The sequence below is a fragment of the Sinocyclocheilus rhinocerous genome, unplaced genomic scaffold (genome assembly GCF_001515625.1).
Source record: "Sinocyclocheilus rhinocerous isolate Xijiao unplaced genomic scaffold, SAMN03320098_v1.1 scaffold708, whole genome shotgun sequence".
Taxonomy (NCBI): domain Eukaryota; kingdom Metazoa; phylum Chordata; class Actinopteri; order Cypriniformes; family Cyprinidae; genus Sinocyclocheilus; species Sinocyclocheilus rhinocerous.
Genome location: NW_015635523.1, coordinates 2,785,866 through 2,804,651, shown reverse-complemented (window position 1 = coordinate 2,804,651; position 18,786 = coordinate 2,785,866). Strand labels below are relative to the sequence as shown.

Sequence of the window (18,786 nt, the reverse complement as noted above, 5' to 3'; positions counted from 1 at the left end):
TAACAATTTTTATTGTTTACGTTTTACTTACCTATAATAACTCTGGAAAAAATATAATAATTATAAATAATAGCTATTATTATTATTATTATTATTATTATAAACAAACAAATAAATAAAATGCATTAATATAATCTGCATCTAATACAGGCCTAATCAGTTAATTATACTAATTTTAAATTATGTATTTAGTTATATAATTATATAATTAGTTATATAATTAATATAATAATATCTAATTATAACCTGCCTATAATCAGGGGAAATAAGCCAGCACAATAAGTGGGCTACACTCTTTCTCCCATAATGCACTTCTGCGGCAGACAGGAATGAGAGGGACGGCCAGGGGTGAGGGGGTGGTGTGTAACTGCACAGCCTGCTGACCTGCCCATCCATCAAGCAGCATGCATCACCCAGCTCTCTCGCCCTCTAAATCCTTCTGCTGTCTGGCAAGTCAGAGTGCCTGTAAGGTCGTCACATAATTTTGGCGGTAGGCCCCTATAATGAGCGCTGCCTGCCCACCCGCCCCCAGGATCCCGGCGATTAGCCTTCAACACACACACGTGATCCGTCTCCCACAGCTCTGGCATTTACAGCGCTGACCTTGCCTGGAAAAAAACAAGGATCAAAATAGCCGGTGACCATAAGAAAGAAATTAAAGAAATAAACACGTCATTAGAAATAAAATGACGGGGACGTGTCAGCGCTGTAGCGGGGGACGCCGAGTCTCCCGAGCATCAATCACCCTGCCAGTCCGGAGCCCCCCGGTCGGCTCAGGGGAAACGCTGCTGACCCGGCTGGGGAGCAAAGAGAGGGAGGGAAAGACGGAGCGAAGGAAGAAAAGCCAGTAAAAATTTAATGCACTCCGCAGAGCGGTCATGTCATACTTGGTTATGGAAAATAATCCCAGATGCTTGCAGTGGCTGAAATGGAGCTGTTACGTGCATGCCTCCTAACTCTGTCTGACAGCCGTGATGTACGACTACCATTACCGGAAAATATCACTTCAACTAACCCATGATCCGGCTCCACTCAGGGTCACATTACCCACGAGGAACAAATTACACCACTCCCCCCGCCGCTTCCTCCCAACCCCAAAGTAAATACAAATTTCCTACACGGGCCGGTACAAATGCGGGGCGATACGTTAGCTATGACAACGCTCGGCGAAGTGACGGAGATGATGAAGTACGTGACAAATCATGGGCTGACGGGCCACTCTACAGCAATCAGCCTCTGTCCCGGCCTCACGAGCGCCCACTCAAGCCTGTAAACACCCCTCTGCTCGCTTATTTCAGATGCAGGGAGGGCAAAACACATAATCTTTTACTGCTGACAACTCGCTCGCGGAGCTTTATTACCCGCCCCGTTTCACCGCACGGAAGTGTGGCGAGGAGATAAAAAAAAAAAAAACGTTTTATGTACCAGTGCTCTGGCTGAGTGATGGAGAAACTAATGTGCCTCTCCTCCTCCTCCTCCTCCTCCTCCAACTGCCTCAGGGCAAACATCGTCAGAAGACGAAAAGAGAAGAGGCGGATGAGGGGGAAAAAGCAGAGAATAGGTAGCTGGGGCATTTACGTATATGGGCCATTCTACAGAATTGGTGTTTCGGTAATGACATCATTGTTTCAGTAGTGACAAAAGGGAACACATAATCCTCATATTTTGGGGAAATAAACTAAATTTTAGTACAGGTATGACATTTTTTTTTGTATTGTAGTATGTTTTAGTAGTGCTTTAGCATGTGAGTTAAAATTCTGTAATGTAGTGGCTACCAAAGCATTACTGTCACTTCCGAAAATGTGCTGTCACTACTGAAACATGGGATGTTTTGTCAAAAATAAAGTATAGTGAATTATCATCTAAAATGTTATGATAGTTTTTGGTTCAATTTATATTCAAACTAATGAATCCTTAACTTTGAAATCAGTATAATCAACTTTTTGTCTTTTACAAAGAAAAATTGGATTCAAAATACAACAAATCTCATAAATTACACTTGAAATATTGTTAAACATTTAATTGTTATGGACTTACCTTACTACTTACTTTACAAATTTGAGTAAAATAGCAAAAATATATATTTACAATCTAGATGTAAGCAAAATCTTAATTGGTCAATATAACCCTTCTAATTAAATTATTATTACTATGTTTCGGTAGTGACAAATTAGGGGAAAGGACACTTTCTGAAAATACAATATGAGAATTACCTACACAATTACTAGAAATGTGTACCTTGGATATAATACAATTTGCATACATACAATTTTTTTGGAAAAAAATACATTTCCAACCATGTACGATCATGGTTTTGTGTCAAGGACGTACGCAGTTTCTTAAAAGCGCAGGTCTTGAATGAGTGAAATTACCGCACTTCGCCGCTGATAAATCTGCAACTGCTTTTAAATGGCATCCTCTGCCCTTGGCCACACACAGACGGGAGGAAGATACGCAGGCCCATGAGAAGAGCGAGGGGGCGAGGGGTGTTAAAAGAGTTCAGCGATAAAGGTCCTCTTATTTTCCCTTTTAAGGCCTCATCAAGTGCATTAAAACGCAAGAGGACGTTAATTTGGAGCCAAAGGTGGGACGCTTTAAAGGTACTTAAGATTAATCTGTCCATGCTTGTGCGATTTGTCATCTCCATCTACCTCTTAAAGGTAATGGGCTGATAATTGATTAGTACACATAAAACCATTTTTCAGCACGCTTTGTGCTCTCAACGGTTTCAGTGGTGTATTTAATGGGTTTTAGCATTAAACATGTCACTTCAAGATCGTAATACTTATGCTGGGATTATAAAGTGGTTTAAAAGCATTATTCATAGTGAAAGGCACTATGTTTATTAATAAATGTTCATAATCACATAATGCACCACATATGATGAGAACTGTGGAAAAGAGTAAAAAAAGACATGGTAAATCTATCTATCTATCTATCTATCTATCTGTCTGTCTGTCTGTCTGTCTGTCTGTCTGTCTTATACATCCATGAAAAGTGAAAATAAACATTTAATGAAACTTATCAATATTATTTCTAGTAAATATCTATCCATTCACCCATCCATCCATGAATAAAAAAGTAAGAAAATATTTAATGAAAATTATAAATATTATTTCTAGAAAACATCTATCCATCCATGAGTAAAAAGTAAAGAAAACTTTTAATGAAAATTATAAATGTTATTTCTAGATCTATCTATCTACCCATCTATCCATGAATAAAAAAGTAAAGAAAACATTTAATGAAAATTAAAAAGATTATTTCTAGTAAATATCTATCCATTTACCCATCTATCCATTAATTAAAAAAAGTAAAGAAAACATTTAATGAAAATTAAAAAGATTATTTCTAGTAAATATCTATCCATTTACCCATCTATCCATTAATTAAAAAAAGTAAAGAAAACATTTAATGAAAATTAAAAAGATTATTTCTAGTACATATCTAAGTAAATAAAACGGTACGAAAAAGCATTTAATGAAAAATAAATAATATTTCTAGTAAATATCTATGTAAACACACACACACACACACACACACACACACACACACACACCTTATTATTGATATAAAAATCAAGCTTTTCAGATTAGTAAATTGAGACAGGGAGACAGAGACATTACGCTGGTCATACTTAAACCTGAAGCTACAATGGCTAATGTGTCAATAGCACATGTGTAACCCACTGCACCATGGCTCAGATATCTATATATACACACACACACACACACACACACACACACACACACACACCTTATTATTGATATAAAAATCAAGCTTTTCAGATTAGTAAATTGAGACAGGGAGACAGAGACATTACGCTGGTCATACTTAAACCTGAAGCTACAATGGCTAATGTGTCAATAGCACATGTGTAACCCACTGCACCATGGCTCAGACATAAAGAGGGATTCTGAGGGTAGAGAGGCACTAAGCCTGAGCACATGTGCTGATTTGTTGCTGGCTAAAATCGGCACAGATTCACTTGAGCCTCAACGGTCTTTAAACGTTTCAGAGCATTCTGGACGCTGTTCGGCCTGCATGCTGCCAATTCATCCAGCAGCAGGAGAGGGAGAGCGAGAGGAGAGAGAGCCAGAGAGGGCAGACAGCAGGACTAGGGCCGTGTTCCAGTTGGAATAGGCCCGGTCCGCATGATGAACAGTGTACAGACTTTAAACAATTGTTATACTATTTAATAAATAAAAAAATAATATAAATAAATAAAAAATTATATTCATATTAATAAACTGTAAGAGTTAAGCCTCCATGTAAAGCTAGTTAAATAGTATTAATTTATTAATATTATTAAAATAATTTTAGTATTAATATTTAGATATATTAATATATTTCTGTTATTAAATACTTTAAAAATATATTCATATATCTATAAAGTCATTCTTTTTTCAAATCAAATGTATACAAGTTATAAAACTATTTACATAGAATATTACAGTAAATATATAGTTTCGTTCTGTAAAAATGATGCATTACTTGGAGGTTTGCCAATTAAACTGGTGATGGGATGTTGACTGTAGCTGTATCACAGGAAATACAATTATGACATCACTTCCTGTAGGGCATTTTGATAACCAGGTTAAGAAATATGAACATGCACTGTCATTTAAGGGAAAAAGGGAGGAAAAAAAGCCTCGTTCTTATCATTCTTGAACTGTACCATTTAATAAATCTCTCGCTCTGCTCCAGCTAACACAAACGAGATGTCAAAAGGCCATTAAACACTCTCACACTTCATGCAACACGTCCACACACACACACACGCTGCTTCCCATTAACATTAAAAATACCCTTTTAAGATAAACAGCAATTTGGTAGCTTTATTAGCATTTAATGTTAAAATTATTATTTTATAATAAAATTATTAAAACACCATTGCATCAATTATACTAATTAATCAAACCTACATGTTATGCATCATTATTACAGAGTAAACTACTTAAGAGAAAGAAAGGAATAATTGCTGACATAATTTTTTATAGTAAGCCTCCATTTGAAGCCTTCATTTGAAAGTATTTTATAAATAATATATATTATTTAGCATTATATTAAATAATACAGCTTACAAGATAACTCGTATATTGATTAATTGAATTATTATTATTATTATTAAAAAATATTTAATTTGTAATTAAATGAAGTCAGAAAGTGATTTCTCCAGAGTGTCTTTTTTCATTTCCTGATTTGGGCCGGAGGAGAATAAAAAGAGACAGTTTGCCTGTGGATGAATAGAACTGACCCATTAATGTGACAAGTCGTCCTCCCCTACGGCTGCTGAATATATACTGTATATAACCGCTATTGCAGGGGAAAGAGCTACTGAATTCATTCCCAGAGAGAAAAAGCATGTGAAAATATCACAGATCTGTCGCTTATTGCTAACGCAGCTCAACATGCTCACGGTTTTGTAAACACATTTTAAGAGCTATTGACAGAAAGAGGTCCCTCTGAAGTGTTTGCGGATGTGTGTGCGTTTGAAAGAGAGCGCTCTTGTTTCTTTGTTTACCTACTAAACCCTTCCATTGTTTTGACATAATTAATCAAAGGCAAAGAGAATGACATGACATTGTGAAAATCATTAGAGGAATAATGAGAAGCAGGAACACAGCGAGCAAAACAGCGATTAATGTCGTACGCCGCACATCTCTGCCATGCCACAACAAAAGGGCTTTGACTGACATGGCTAATTCGACTCGTCGTCATCAAACAACCACTGGTTTAAAACAACAAATGAGGAACATTCAAAAAGAGCGAACAAAACAACATTTTCGTGTAATCATGCTGATGCTCGGCAGACAGTATATAAGTGGTACGATGTGTCTTGTCAAGCTTTTCATAGCTGGCATCAAAGTTAGCCTAGAGCCTAGTGTTAAATTAAATTCATGCATTTAAATAATAGCCTCATTTTGTTATAATTACACTATAAATATGACTGATATAATACCTAACATAAATCATCATACCCTATGTCCTGTGGGTTGTACCTTAAATAAATCTGTAGGAATTGCTACACGGTAATATGTGTAAAATGTAACTTGTGAAGCTCGTAATGGTTCTTTTCAAATTTCGCACACCATTTAGTCGTTCATAATTAATGCGGAGTTAATTAAGGCCTTCTCACAGTCATTAACAAGATGGTAATTCTAATTAAATAGAAACACACTTTTAAGTAGAGTCTAATATTGGATTCTCATTGATTCAAGTTTGATTAAAAAAGAATAAAGATCATTTTAGAAGTGCTATATGATGTAACATGGTATTAATAACACTAATACTACAGCTGCTAGTACTAACTACTGTAGCTTTGCATTTCCTAACAGTTCTTGGAATTTGTGAAAAGCACAATTCAGTACATTACAATTACAATTAGGTTTTTTTGTTCATTTTTAAAATAAATTCTATATAATAATAATAAATTATAAAAAATTATATTTTTAAAATTATTAAAATTATTAATAATTTATTTTACATTTTATTAAATAAATTCTATCAGTCAGTTGCAGATTTAAATTAATGAATAAATAAGTATATAAATAAATACATTAATAATAATAATAAATGATAAATAATAATTATTAATGTACATATACTTTTATGCATTTTTTGTACTGCAAGTATAACCAAAGAGCACTGTAAAAATAAATTTCCATCAAAGCAACCAGAGGCAATGCAACAAATGATTTATGCAAGCTAGCGTTGATTTGATGCAGACAATGGGAGAGCTGATCTGCCACCTAAAAACAGCAACGATTACCAGAAACAAACTACACCGTGAGTGCGTGACCTCCAGTGATATAATCGCTGTTAAAACAGGGTTTTTGTAGTTGTCTCTGCATATTGTTGGGATAAGAGAAAGTATTATGACACATTTCAACACTGAGAATTCCTACACGTAAAGTTGCTGGTCTTGTAACAAAAATAATAAGGCCCAGTCTTACCTTGTCTTCTTGGTCACTCTCGGTGTCACACTGCAAGGCAAAGAAAAAGGACACATTAGAACAGTGCAGAATCTGGTAGATGTGATGGAGCTGAAACACTTTTTTCTTGCTTTTAAATATAAAGCTATTATGAAGTGGAAATCTGATTTCAGCAGTCTCGCACTGCACAGCTCATCAGCAGAGTAATAAAAGTCTAAGCAGGAAAAGGCTGTTCTTATCTCACTCAGTGGCCAGGCCTCATTACATCTGCCTATTACCACCAGCAGGGTTTTTTCTCCCTGACAGCAAGTAGAGTACGAGTCTTCACGTCTCATAGGCCACAGACACACTGCAGCTAAATACAGCTGTCAGTCCGCTGCTTAATCTTCTTCTGTGCACAGAGTTTGATTGTTTACAGAAACAACTGTGCATTTTGCTCATGAAATCAATCCTGAAATTCAGTGAATCGATTACTTTGGTCAAAAATAGCTAACAATAAAATGAATTCCATTTTTGTTAGGATTCGGTATAGATGCCGATTTACTGATTCAGTTAGATTCCAATTCATAAGCTCCTGATTCGATTCTGATTCATGTGAGTATTATAAATTGTAAATTAGACAGGACAGTTTCAGATTCATTCAAAGCATATTTTGAACTATTCATTATAAGAACCAGCTCAAAACTGACATTTATTTTGATATTTCAACTACATCGGTCGTGTTTAGATCACTAAAAAAACTCATTGGAGTCATTTGTTCATGAATCAGACTACACTGGTCACACTATGATTTTTATTTAATAAAAAGAATCAGTTCATAAAAGTCATTCATTTTTCAAATCGGGCTACGCTGGTCAGACTGTGTTTCTGATTCACTTAAAAGAACTGGCTCATAAGAGTCATTTGTTCATGAATTAGGCTACACTGGATGCTCTGTATGTTTTTGATTCACTAAAAAGAATCACATGAGTGATTCGTTCATGAAACAGACTACACTGGAGGTGCTCTACAATATAAATTGGATTCACTAAAAAGAACCAGTTCATAAGAGTCATTCAATTTCAGAATCAATCTACTCTGGTAGCACTGCATGCTTTGGATTCACTAAAAAGAACCAGTTCATAAGAGTCATTCAATTTCAGAATCAATCTACTCTGGTAGCACTGCATGCTTTGGATTCACTAAAAAGAACCAGTTCATAAGAGTCATTCAATTTCAGAATCAATCTACTCTGGTAGCACTGCATGCTTTGGATTCACTAAAAAGAACCAGTTCATATGAGTCATTTATTCTGAGAACTGGGCTACACTGGTCACACTGTATGTTTTTGATTCAGTAAAAGGAAACAATTCATAAGAGTCACTTGTTTTCAGAAGTTGGCTACACTGATCGCACTGTATGTTTTTGATTCACTAAAAAGAACCACATGTAATATTACAGACGTTACACTGAAGGAATAGTAAAAAAAACAAACAAATGCAAGACAAAACAACAGAGGGCATTGGTGTCTCCATGCAAAATAAGCCAACGAATAATTGGCAAAAAAAATGTATAAACATAGCATGATATTAAAATGCTGAATTTAAGCCTTTCTGACCAATTTCAATTTCAAGGTCCACTTAATTCTTTATCTGCTAATTAGCAAGGAGCACACAGATGACTTGGCTGGGGGAGATGCATTCAGGGTTTGAGCTTGGACTCCCTAATGAAGGCCTGCTAGGGGGCGGGGCCTAAGGTCTTCAGGGCCAATTACACCAAGTGGAGCTTAACCCTGTGGCAGCCCTGAATGATTGACAGTACTGGTATCCATATTCCTGCAAGGACTGAGTGCTAGGGACAGAAAGTGAGAGGACGGGACACAGCAAGGGTGGGGGGTTATATTCTGGCACAAGTCTCTCCCGTCTGACCTGATACAGGGCCTGGTGAGCAGCATCCAATTTACAACCCCAGTCCAACGGGATTTGAGACATACGGGGCTCATGTATTATACATAACCAATAAACACACACACATACCAGATGTTAATAACCTACTGCTCTGGTGTGTGCCAGAATGCTAAAACTGTTAGCATTACAGTAAAAATGCTATGAAACAAAATCGGCATCATATTATTGAAGCTTTCTGAATATAACTGAATTTAACTCTGTTCCCATCCTGGGCCATAATAGTCGATCTAACATGCACGACTGCATAGAGCTTTCCTAAAGGCCTGGGGCTCCCCCTCATTTGGCCTAGCCAAGGTTCGTGAAGAGTTAAAATAATGAGCAAAATATATATTTCCAGTGTGTTGTGATCCATAAAAACACCGTCGGCATCTCCATTGGCGTGTCAGTGCTCCCCGCGCCCAGTCTAGCGCTTTGATTGCGGAGATATGAGAGGAACGAAATGACTCGCCCTTGCTTGTGAAGCAAATGGAACGCGCTAATAGAACTCATCGCATTACCCAATGCAAAAGTGCCATAGCTCATTACGTCAGGATAAAAGGATATCATTGTAGACGGTGAGCAGAATTGACTTTCTACGCTGCGACTTGATGATTTAATCAACTGCTCTCTTTCGCTTCTCATCCGCGTGCCTGTCGATAACACAGGTGCCGCTAAACGACACTCTCGCAAGCCAGCAAGTGGAGAAAGGGAAGAAATTGCTGTCATTATTCTTTCTCTCTCTCCTGCTCCTACTTTCCAAGAATAGAGGTATGCAAATTTCTGTACTGGTGCTGAGAGAAGAAATTGAGAAAGGAGGTGTGGGTCCAGACGGAAATACCTTTATAGTGGGAAAGTAAAAGTAACGGAAAAGGTAAGATGAGATTGGGCAGGCAGCTTGTTTGTCCTTAACAGGAGAAGCTGCACTTTTCACAAATAATCAAAAAAGGTAAGATCTGTTACATGTTGTGATTCAAAGTATATTAGAATGTCTGAGTCATGGCATAATGCTTAGTGCATATGCTTAACATGCTTATGTGGAAGATGCAGGTTCGAGTCAAGTGACATTTTTCCATCCCTGGCTTTCTCTCCACCATTTCCTGTTCTATTTAAATTTAAGGGGGTCTGAATACTTTCCGTACCCACTGTATGCTAAAGCTATATACAGAATACAATATACACAATATAATTAGAATGTAATAAAATATTAATTTTATATTATAATTGCTAGTTAACTATATATATAGCTTTATTAATAATATAATATAATATAAGTTATATTTATTATTGACTGAAGAAGCACACATCCATTTGGACTGATGAAGTTCGAAGAAAACAACAGTAAAGGATGCTGACGAGAGTAAATATGAAGAGATTGGCATAATGATGGTCAGTCCAACATATTTAATTCCTCTAAAACACTTGGTATTACAGTCATATTGGATGGATTAACTTGGGAATCCAACTCAGCATTTTCTTGCTTTTTTTTCTGGTGTGGTGTTAATTTCAAAGCCAAACACTTCGCCAATTGATCTTGGCTGCAGATCAATATAGCATGTTAAGCTTACTAAAACAGCCAATGGCCTCAGTGGAACAGGAGAGCCATCTGCTTTAGTTAGACACACACTCCTCAGATACAGCGAAGGAGGAAGAATAAGGAGCTGATTAGGCCTCCGAATGAGACCAGTAGTGTTCATGCAGTCTGTACTGCAGCAGTGCAGCATGGGAGCTAAACACATCTTGAAAAGCCTCATGGAATAAAAAATTATTCAACATATTTTAGAAAAATCGTGAAGCATGAAAACTAAGAAATCATGGTTCGTTATGCACCTTTGCTCATACTACTTATCAATTTGTTTAAGAAGGAAATGGCAAAAAGGCAATGCCTTCAATGATTTGTGGTTTGTCCACTGGCTATATGAAATGGGAAAAGCCCTTTGATATGTCGCCAACATCTTGTTACAACATGAAATGTCAACACAGCACTCTTTAAACAATTACATGGGTTCTTGAAAGTCTGGACTGGAATGGAAGTCTTTGATTGGCTGGTTTTTAAACAACACATCTACAACGACAAACTTCCAAAGAGAGCGTTTACATGAAAATATCTTCAAGCAAAATACATTTAATTTCTTATTTGAAGTCAAATCCCATAGGCCTCGTAAGTGCGGCTAACAATGGCAGGCAATAAAGACACAAAAGCAATCGTTTTCTGAGCTGCATTTTTGCCATTGTCCGAGGCTCCGAGCTGAACCAGACTTCTCAAAAACGAAAACCTTGGAGCCCACATCAAACTTGCATGACACACTCTGGTGAAGGGCCAACACAATGAAAAATGTGTGGTTTAAATCCAGCACCGCTACGAGCCAAACACAGCAAACACTCCGAAAATATGCTTCAAAAATATGTTCGAAAACAGCGCATAAAGAGATCTGTTCTTATTTAGCAGTCATTGATGTAAAACCGCAGTCAAATGTCAAGTTAGGACGCAAAGTGTTCGACGTTCCATTTCATGGTCTATTTGCCATTGTGTTGTAATTGGCACTGTCACCGAATGCTGAAATTAATTGAGACTGATCTGAGCTTGATTACAGAGGCAGCGGGGGTCCGGAAGGTTGACGATAGGTTGGTATGCGCTCTCTCTCTCTCTCTTCCTCCATCCCTCCTCCTCTTCTCTTCCCTATGCTATTTTCACTCTCTGCTGTCGCTCTCTCTCTCGCTCTGCCTGCGGGCTATGGTGGGTGGCGGTGGGGGACAGCTTGAAGAATGGCAGCCATTGCCAGGGTCAGCTCTGACAGTGCCAATTTGATGCGCTGCCACGGAGAGCTACGTGCCCCACCTCCCTCGTCCCCCCTCATTCTTTCTCTCCCTCTCCTCCTACCTCCCACAGAAAAAGCTGTGCGTCCTGATGGTTTTCTGATGCAAACCATGGCGCGGCAAAATGGTTTTTCCCCTCCTGCTGCCTGCTTCTCCATCTGCCACTGGGGCCGCTCCGCCGCCGGCCGCCTGCCTGTCACAGCGTGCAGCGAAATTAGCCAGGGAGGAGGCGCTCGCTAGTGCTAATTACGTTTTAATCATTGGAAATGTGTTGGCAAATCAAGGCCTGGAGCTCCCACTCTCTGCTCTGCGGAAAGGAGGAGTGTGTGTGTGCGTGTGTTGAGATGGATAGAAGAGGACAGACGAACAGAGAGAGGAAGCGAAAACAGGCCCAGCCAGCGCTGAGCTAAGAGTCAGACGGTCTGAGGAGAAAATGGCGTTGTGCCTTGTGCTGTCTGCTGAGAGTGAGGCTTTGAGTATTGGGCCACAGAGAGGAAAGAAATTTCACCGGAAGCTTTGTGCTGTGAGATTGAAACCACCGCTTCTCCAAGTCTACCATACAGAGCGAGTTATACCACACTGAGGCGGATATTAAAGACTCATGAGTGCCAAGGTGACATTGTAACTTGTATATATTTTGTACTATATTTTGCATGTGACATCATTCATTTTTACTCAGTGTTTCTTAAAGTACTTGTAAAAAATCTTGTAAAAGTGCATTGTGTACCAATAAACACAGGGTCACATCAAGCTTTAATAAAATGCATGATAAATGGTTAAAATAAATGAAACTGCTAATAAAAAAAGTACAATATATATATATATTTTTATTTTTTTTATTTTTTTATATTTGATTAATTTTATTAAATTTTATGCAACATAATAAACAAGTTTTAACTGAGAAAAATAAATATAAAAAAAAAACAAATCACAAAAAAAATTTGAAATTGTGAAAAATAACGTAATTATTAATTTTCTTTTTGAATGATATCACTCTGAAAAAAATAAAAATAAACTTTCCCCCAAAATAGCATAGTATATGATTTCTCACGTTTGTGTCTCAGGTAAACACAAAACGTCTTTTTTGGTCCATGGTTTGAGAAAGTCTAAGAAACCCTGATCAAACTTACTGCAAGCAGATGTCAAAGATAAATCAAAGATCCACACAAAAACACAAGCCAGACGACAACCATTAAAACATTAATCGAGCTAACACAACATCAGAAAAGCCAATGCTGCACTACACTATTTATGTATTCAGTGCTTATGTAATTTTAAGCTCAAATGTCTAAAGCTAAACCTGACACACAAATGGCAGAGTGCACAAATGGCAGACTTGGGTGTGTGACATAAATTACATGACTGTTAATCATCTAGCCCATGACCCTGTCTCTGCGTTCTCCACAAGCCTTTAACATTAAACCCAAGTGAAATCTAACCTCACTTAGCAGAAAAAACACAGCAGCGCTGCTGTCAGCCGCAACAGCGAGGAGAAGGAAATGTATCTCGACACCTTTGACTGGGTTAGGCCATTAACAGCGCCGGGATCCAGACCTGATGACATTCAGGGACTAATTCACACAGCATCTGCGTGACGTCCAGCTGTCATCCTAAAGTACGACAGGATGAAGGAGCGGAGGAACAAATGAGGAGGGAAGCGTGACAGCCAGGAGGCCCTGGATACAGGAAAAACGTCTCCTTCACCAGTAGAGTGTGGCCTGTCCCAGGGCAGCTCCCTGTCTCTCTCTCACCCCTGTCAGGAAAGCAGTCATCTGCTGCCTGGCATAATAACCTCCAGCCTGATCGTACCGTCCCACCCTCTCCCTCAAGCACCTCGCCAACATCTGCAGGCAATTTCCTCCCCGATATGACACTTTCTCCAGACCGTGAGCACTGAATAAGAGCTAACGGACTGAGGAGAGCACAAATACTGAAGCTCTGTTCCAAAACCCAGTGAGCTGCCAACAAAAAGCAACACTTTAAGGTCAGGGATCTTGGGCCTAAAAAGGTTGGTGACCACTGCTTTAAGGCATCATAGGCGGCTCATAACACAAAGTGTGCTCTAAAAGGTAGCAAAAAGTCCTTTATGGAGAAGGCAATCCCATAATGCACTGCAGTGTAAAAATAAAATAAAATAAATAAATAAATAAACAAAAAAATCCAAGATAGTGGACACTGAGAAAAATGTTAATAGTTAATACAAATAAAATAAAAACATTTAATTATATTGCTATAAAATACTTATAAAATACTAAATTTTTTTAATTAAACTTGAATTTCATTATTATTAATAATATTTATAAACATTTAAATTAGTGCTGTCAAACGATTAATCGCAAATAATTGCATCCAAAATAAAAGTTTTTGTTTACATATGTGCATGTACTGTGTATATTTGTTATGTATATATAAATACACACACATGCATGTATATGTTTAAGAAAAATGTTGCTTATATATTAAATATACTTATATATAATATAAATTATATGAATATAAATATATACATATAAATACATGTAAATATTTTTCAAATGTATACTGTATTTTGGATGCGATTAATGGCAATTAATTGTTTGACAGCACTAATTTAATATATATATATTTTTTTAAATATATTTATTTTTTTGTACTGTGCCAGTAGCTTCACAACATGTTTACATCAAAATCTATTACAATCAATTCCGAGTTGTTATTATTGTGATGCAGAGTTGCTGCCTTTTAAGACTGCTTCAAATAATCACTTATAAGGTTTCATGACAATTAGGATACTGCCTTTGAAGAATGCAGTATTGCTATTTCAATATTTTTTAAATAGCACCATACCCAACGATTCAGAGCCATGCAAAGAGTGACGAGAAACACTGGTGTATAAGAAAAAGAGAAGAAAAGAAGCCGAATCTCAAGTATCGAGAGCCATTCTTAGACGTACATCAGCCACACACACACTCTCTGTGTGATACCGTGCCAGCAACAGGAAAGGGTTAGCAGGTACAAGATATTTGTGTGTGTGTTGTGCCTGTATGCATGTATGTAAATGTGTCTGCGTATCTTGAGGGTACGTCTACCTTTAAAATAACTTGTCAGCTAAGCTGCTCGGGCTGACAGATGTGAGATGGCGCCCTGAGGTGGAGCTTGGCACAGACAGATGGTGCCACAGGGGCAACGCGCTTAGATGATCAACCAAGGGTGGCATTGTCACCCAGCCTGCCAGCCACACGTGAGAGTGGGAGGGAAGGGTAAACGCAGTGCGCGTGTTTGTGAAAGAAAAAAAAGAGTGGGAAGATGAAATCATATGTGCAAATCATTGCTATAATTTAAGTTCCAAAAAAAAGAAAAGTGTTGTGTCCATATGACATTGACACTAAAATCCCTCTGAACAAAGAATGAAAGTCTGAAATATAAAAAGAGCATATAATGTATGGACATGTTAAATGAAAACTTAAAATCTAATTATCATTACCGTATACAGTATATGTTTTAAAATAATTTATTTTCAAAATTTTAGGGTCAGTGTGATTTTTTTATGCTCTCATGCACACCAAGGCATTTATTTGATCAAAATATGTGAAAACAATTTAAAATCTCTGTTTTCTTTTTGAATATATATTTAAATATAATTTATTCCTCTGATGATAAAGCTGAATTTTCAGCAGTCATTACTCCAGTCTTCAGTGTCACATTATTCTTCAGAAATCATTCTAATATGATAATGATTTGCTATAGTTATCAATGTTGAAAACAGTTTGGCTGCTTAAAATTTTTTGGAATTTGTTTTTCCAGGGTTAGAATAGAAAGTCAAAGGAAGTTGAAACACAATTATACATTTCTATGTAAATTGTTTAAGAAATCTATTTTGAACATAAATTGTCCTAGGTCATGACTACTTTAAACATCCAAGGTTACTTTTACATTCTTTACATTACATTCTTTACTTTTTTTGTCCACTGGAAAGTTATCGGAAAGGCATATATTTAAAGTTCAGTCAGCAATGAACTGCGCTTCTGTCCCTCACTGCCTCATTTTCATTCATGTCAAATTAACTATGGCGTCCTCTCTGACTAAAGTTTATTTCAACATGCAAGACACTCTTCTTCCCCCATAATAAACAAACAAACAATCACAAGTCAGTGTGTAGTTCACTCCCACAGGCAATTCAGTGCTGAAAAAGGTTAGGCAGCAAACAGTTGCCGGCTTAATCAAAGATTAATAGAACGATTTTCAGACAATTAAATACATCAGATTGCATTGTTTGTACCATTATGGCTCCTCCCTGGGGAACAGTCCACTTTGTTTGCATTTTAATTACTGCATGCGCAGATGACATTTGCTCTGATGCCAGCTGCCATCTTTGTTATGCTTCTCCTCGTACCCTCTGGTAAAAAGCAGTGAAGCGGAAAATGTATGGATGAATGTATGCAATTATGATATAACTGAATATCCCGACAAAATAAAGATCTACATAGGACAACTGGACAATGCAGAAGCACAGGTGTCAAAAATGTCACACTGACAGACTAGTTTCATTCGTCCCTGTATAGAAATCAGATTAGACGTGGATGTGCACTATTCTTGCTTTCCTTCATATTTTCGTCATCACGCTCTCTAATTTTCAATCGAACTCTAGTATCTCTATTTTATCCATTTCTCTGTGTCTACCCCACTTTCTCTCTCTTTCTCCAGCAGTAAAGGATGTGTGGCTTTAATCACTTTGCTCCCCACACCTGACGGCACACTATTAACTCTAGGTCTCTCTGGTGACCCCGCGGGTCGTTGCCCATCACATCAAGTTTTTATTAGGGAATTTTCCTCATCATTAGCTCTGGCCCAGACGCCCACCATTAATATTCATTCTGCTGCACACTTCCATCATCCTCTGTCTCTGTTTTACCACCATCCATCTGAAATGCTACTGCACACTCACCACCTATCATTAACAGAGCTCCATTCATTAGGATTTTTATAAGTTAAAAATAAAACAAAGATTATTGGAGTACGTTTAACAATAAAATACTATTTTAGTTACCTACTTAAAAATTTCATGTTTAATTCAATGTGGGATTTCCTATTTTTTTCAGTGTTTAGATAGATAGATAGATAGATAGATAGATAGATTTTAGCATTTCATTCCTTAATCCACATTTTGAACAAATTGGGTGAATCATTAGGCGCGTTGGATTTGAAGCGGCGCTGCACAGACCGATGTATGACATCAAAGTACCGCGAGAGCGATTCAAAAACACCGATCGATCTGATGGTGATGATCCGCTTCAAGTCGAACAAGCTTAATGATTCAACAGACCATTCATAAAGAACCATTTACTTCACTCCTGAATGAATCAGCCATTTGAACGAATCAAATGAATGAATAAATGACTCGATGGCTTAACCATTAAGACATTTACCACCACCTACTGACAGTTTTAGTTTATTATTTAGAGTATCATTTCATTTAAGAAATATTTCATATTTCCATAATAATAATAATAAAATCAATAAAATAAATTATTAAAGGTATAGTTCACCTACCCAAACATGGCAATTGTGTCATCATTTACTCACCCTTATGGTCCAAAAGAGTATATGTAATAAATTGTATCAAACAAAATATTTCTTGCTGAAGCTACTTTTTGTAATGTCTGTTTGATGCTTTACACAACAATGACTTTAAATTATCTTTTGGGAGTAATTTCTCAGCCAAATTTGATGTGCTATTAATTTGCGATTAATTAGATTAATTAATCGCCACACCATGTAATTAATTATATAAAAAATTTTTATCGCTTACCAGCCCTAATTTATATATATCTATTATATAAATATAAACATATACATGTAAATATTTTCAAAATATATACTGTATGAGTGTGTATTTATATATATACATAATAGATATACACAGTATAAACATATATTATGTAAACAAAAACTAATGCACATTTCTATATTTACTTTACTAGATTATACATTATATAAAAGTACTCACTTAATTGTTTGTAAATTGTGATCTGATTACATGCAGTTTAACTGCTGGAAAAACAACAGTACAGTAACTGCTGAACAAAAGCATTAACTAACAAGCCGGACCAATGAGCCCCTCAGCTAGAAGAGACACTCCCACCCACACACACACACACATACAGAGGTGATAAGACAGACAGACTCAAACAGCTCCAGCGGTGAACTCTCACTTTCAGAGGACTCCTGTTCCAGGGGATGGGGTGCTGAACAGAGGCTATGCTAGCCACAGGCTCCTCCAGCAATTAATTGACAATAAGAAGTATTCCTCAATGCAATATTTTAAATTTGATATTTAAAACTCAATTCAAATATGTACAAATAAACAATTTGTACTGCCAATAAACACAGCACAGATGTGTTGGATAGAGCGAAACGCTAATATTTGTATTTTCCAAGTGCCGAACAGCTTTAGTTCTAGTGCCATTATCATTAGTTATGAATTAAATTTTCTAGACATGCTTGATCCAATTGTTCTCAAACTATCAACATAAACACTTCTCAACACGCAAACAAGCCTAGACGAATAAACACCAATGGAAACGTCTCGCTCTCTACTTGGCGGCCCTGCCGAGCTGCCAAAGATCTGCTTTGTAAACAACAAAAATATTTAATTTGAGAGAGTGATGCTGAGCAAAATGAAATTAAAAGGAACTCATGCTAACTGTTAAATTACTCGCGGCACGCTAAATTACATTTGCTTTTCCATCGGAGAGATCAAACGGGCAAACTCCAGCACTCCAGTGCTAATTATTTACAGTCTTCACCTCCCTCCCTTCCCAGGAGGCTTAATAAACACACTATTTCTCTCTCTCACACACACGTTTTTGCGTACACTTGTTTATTTCTGTTTTTATTTTTTTTTATAATAATATATTCTCTCACTTCCTTACCCACAATTCCATAAACTCCTGTGTCAAGAGACGAGACCGAGATTGGGATTGTAATCCTAGTGTACAGTGGGGCTTCTTAAAAAATCTAAAGCAGAATGGGACCTGTGGGAGTGTTGCTGTGGCAGCGTCGCAATGGGAGCGAGGGGTGAGTGACACCAATGGCTGTCACTGGGATTAATTAGCATGCTAAGTGGCGGAGGG

General features: G+C 37.1%; 1 protein-coding gene across 1 annotated transcript in view; it reads right to left on the bottom strand.

Annotated features, from left to right (window-relative positions):
* The window catches only part of LOC107747043 (autism susceptibility gene 2 protein-like), a gene marked incomplete at its 3' end in the record, with an annotated part of 374,875 nt that overhangs the window by 124,369 nt on the left and 231,720 nt on the right, over positions 1–18,786 (bottom strand). Inside the window, exon 5 of the mRNA XM_016561457.1 lies at positions 6,957–6,986. Coding sequence (XP_016416943.1) covers positions 6,957–6,986 — 30 coding nt within the window. The remainder of the gene's footprint in view (positions 1–6,956; positions 6,987–18,786) is intronic.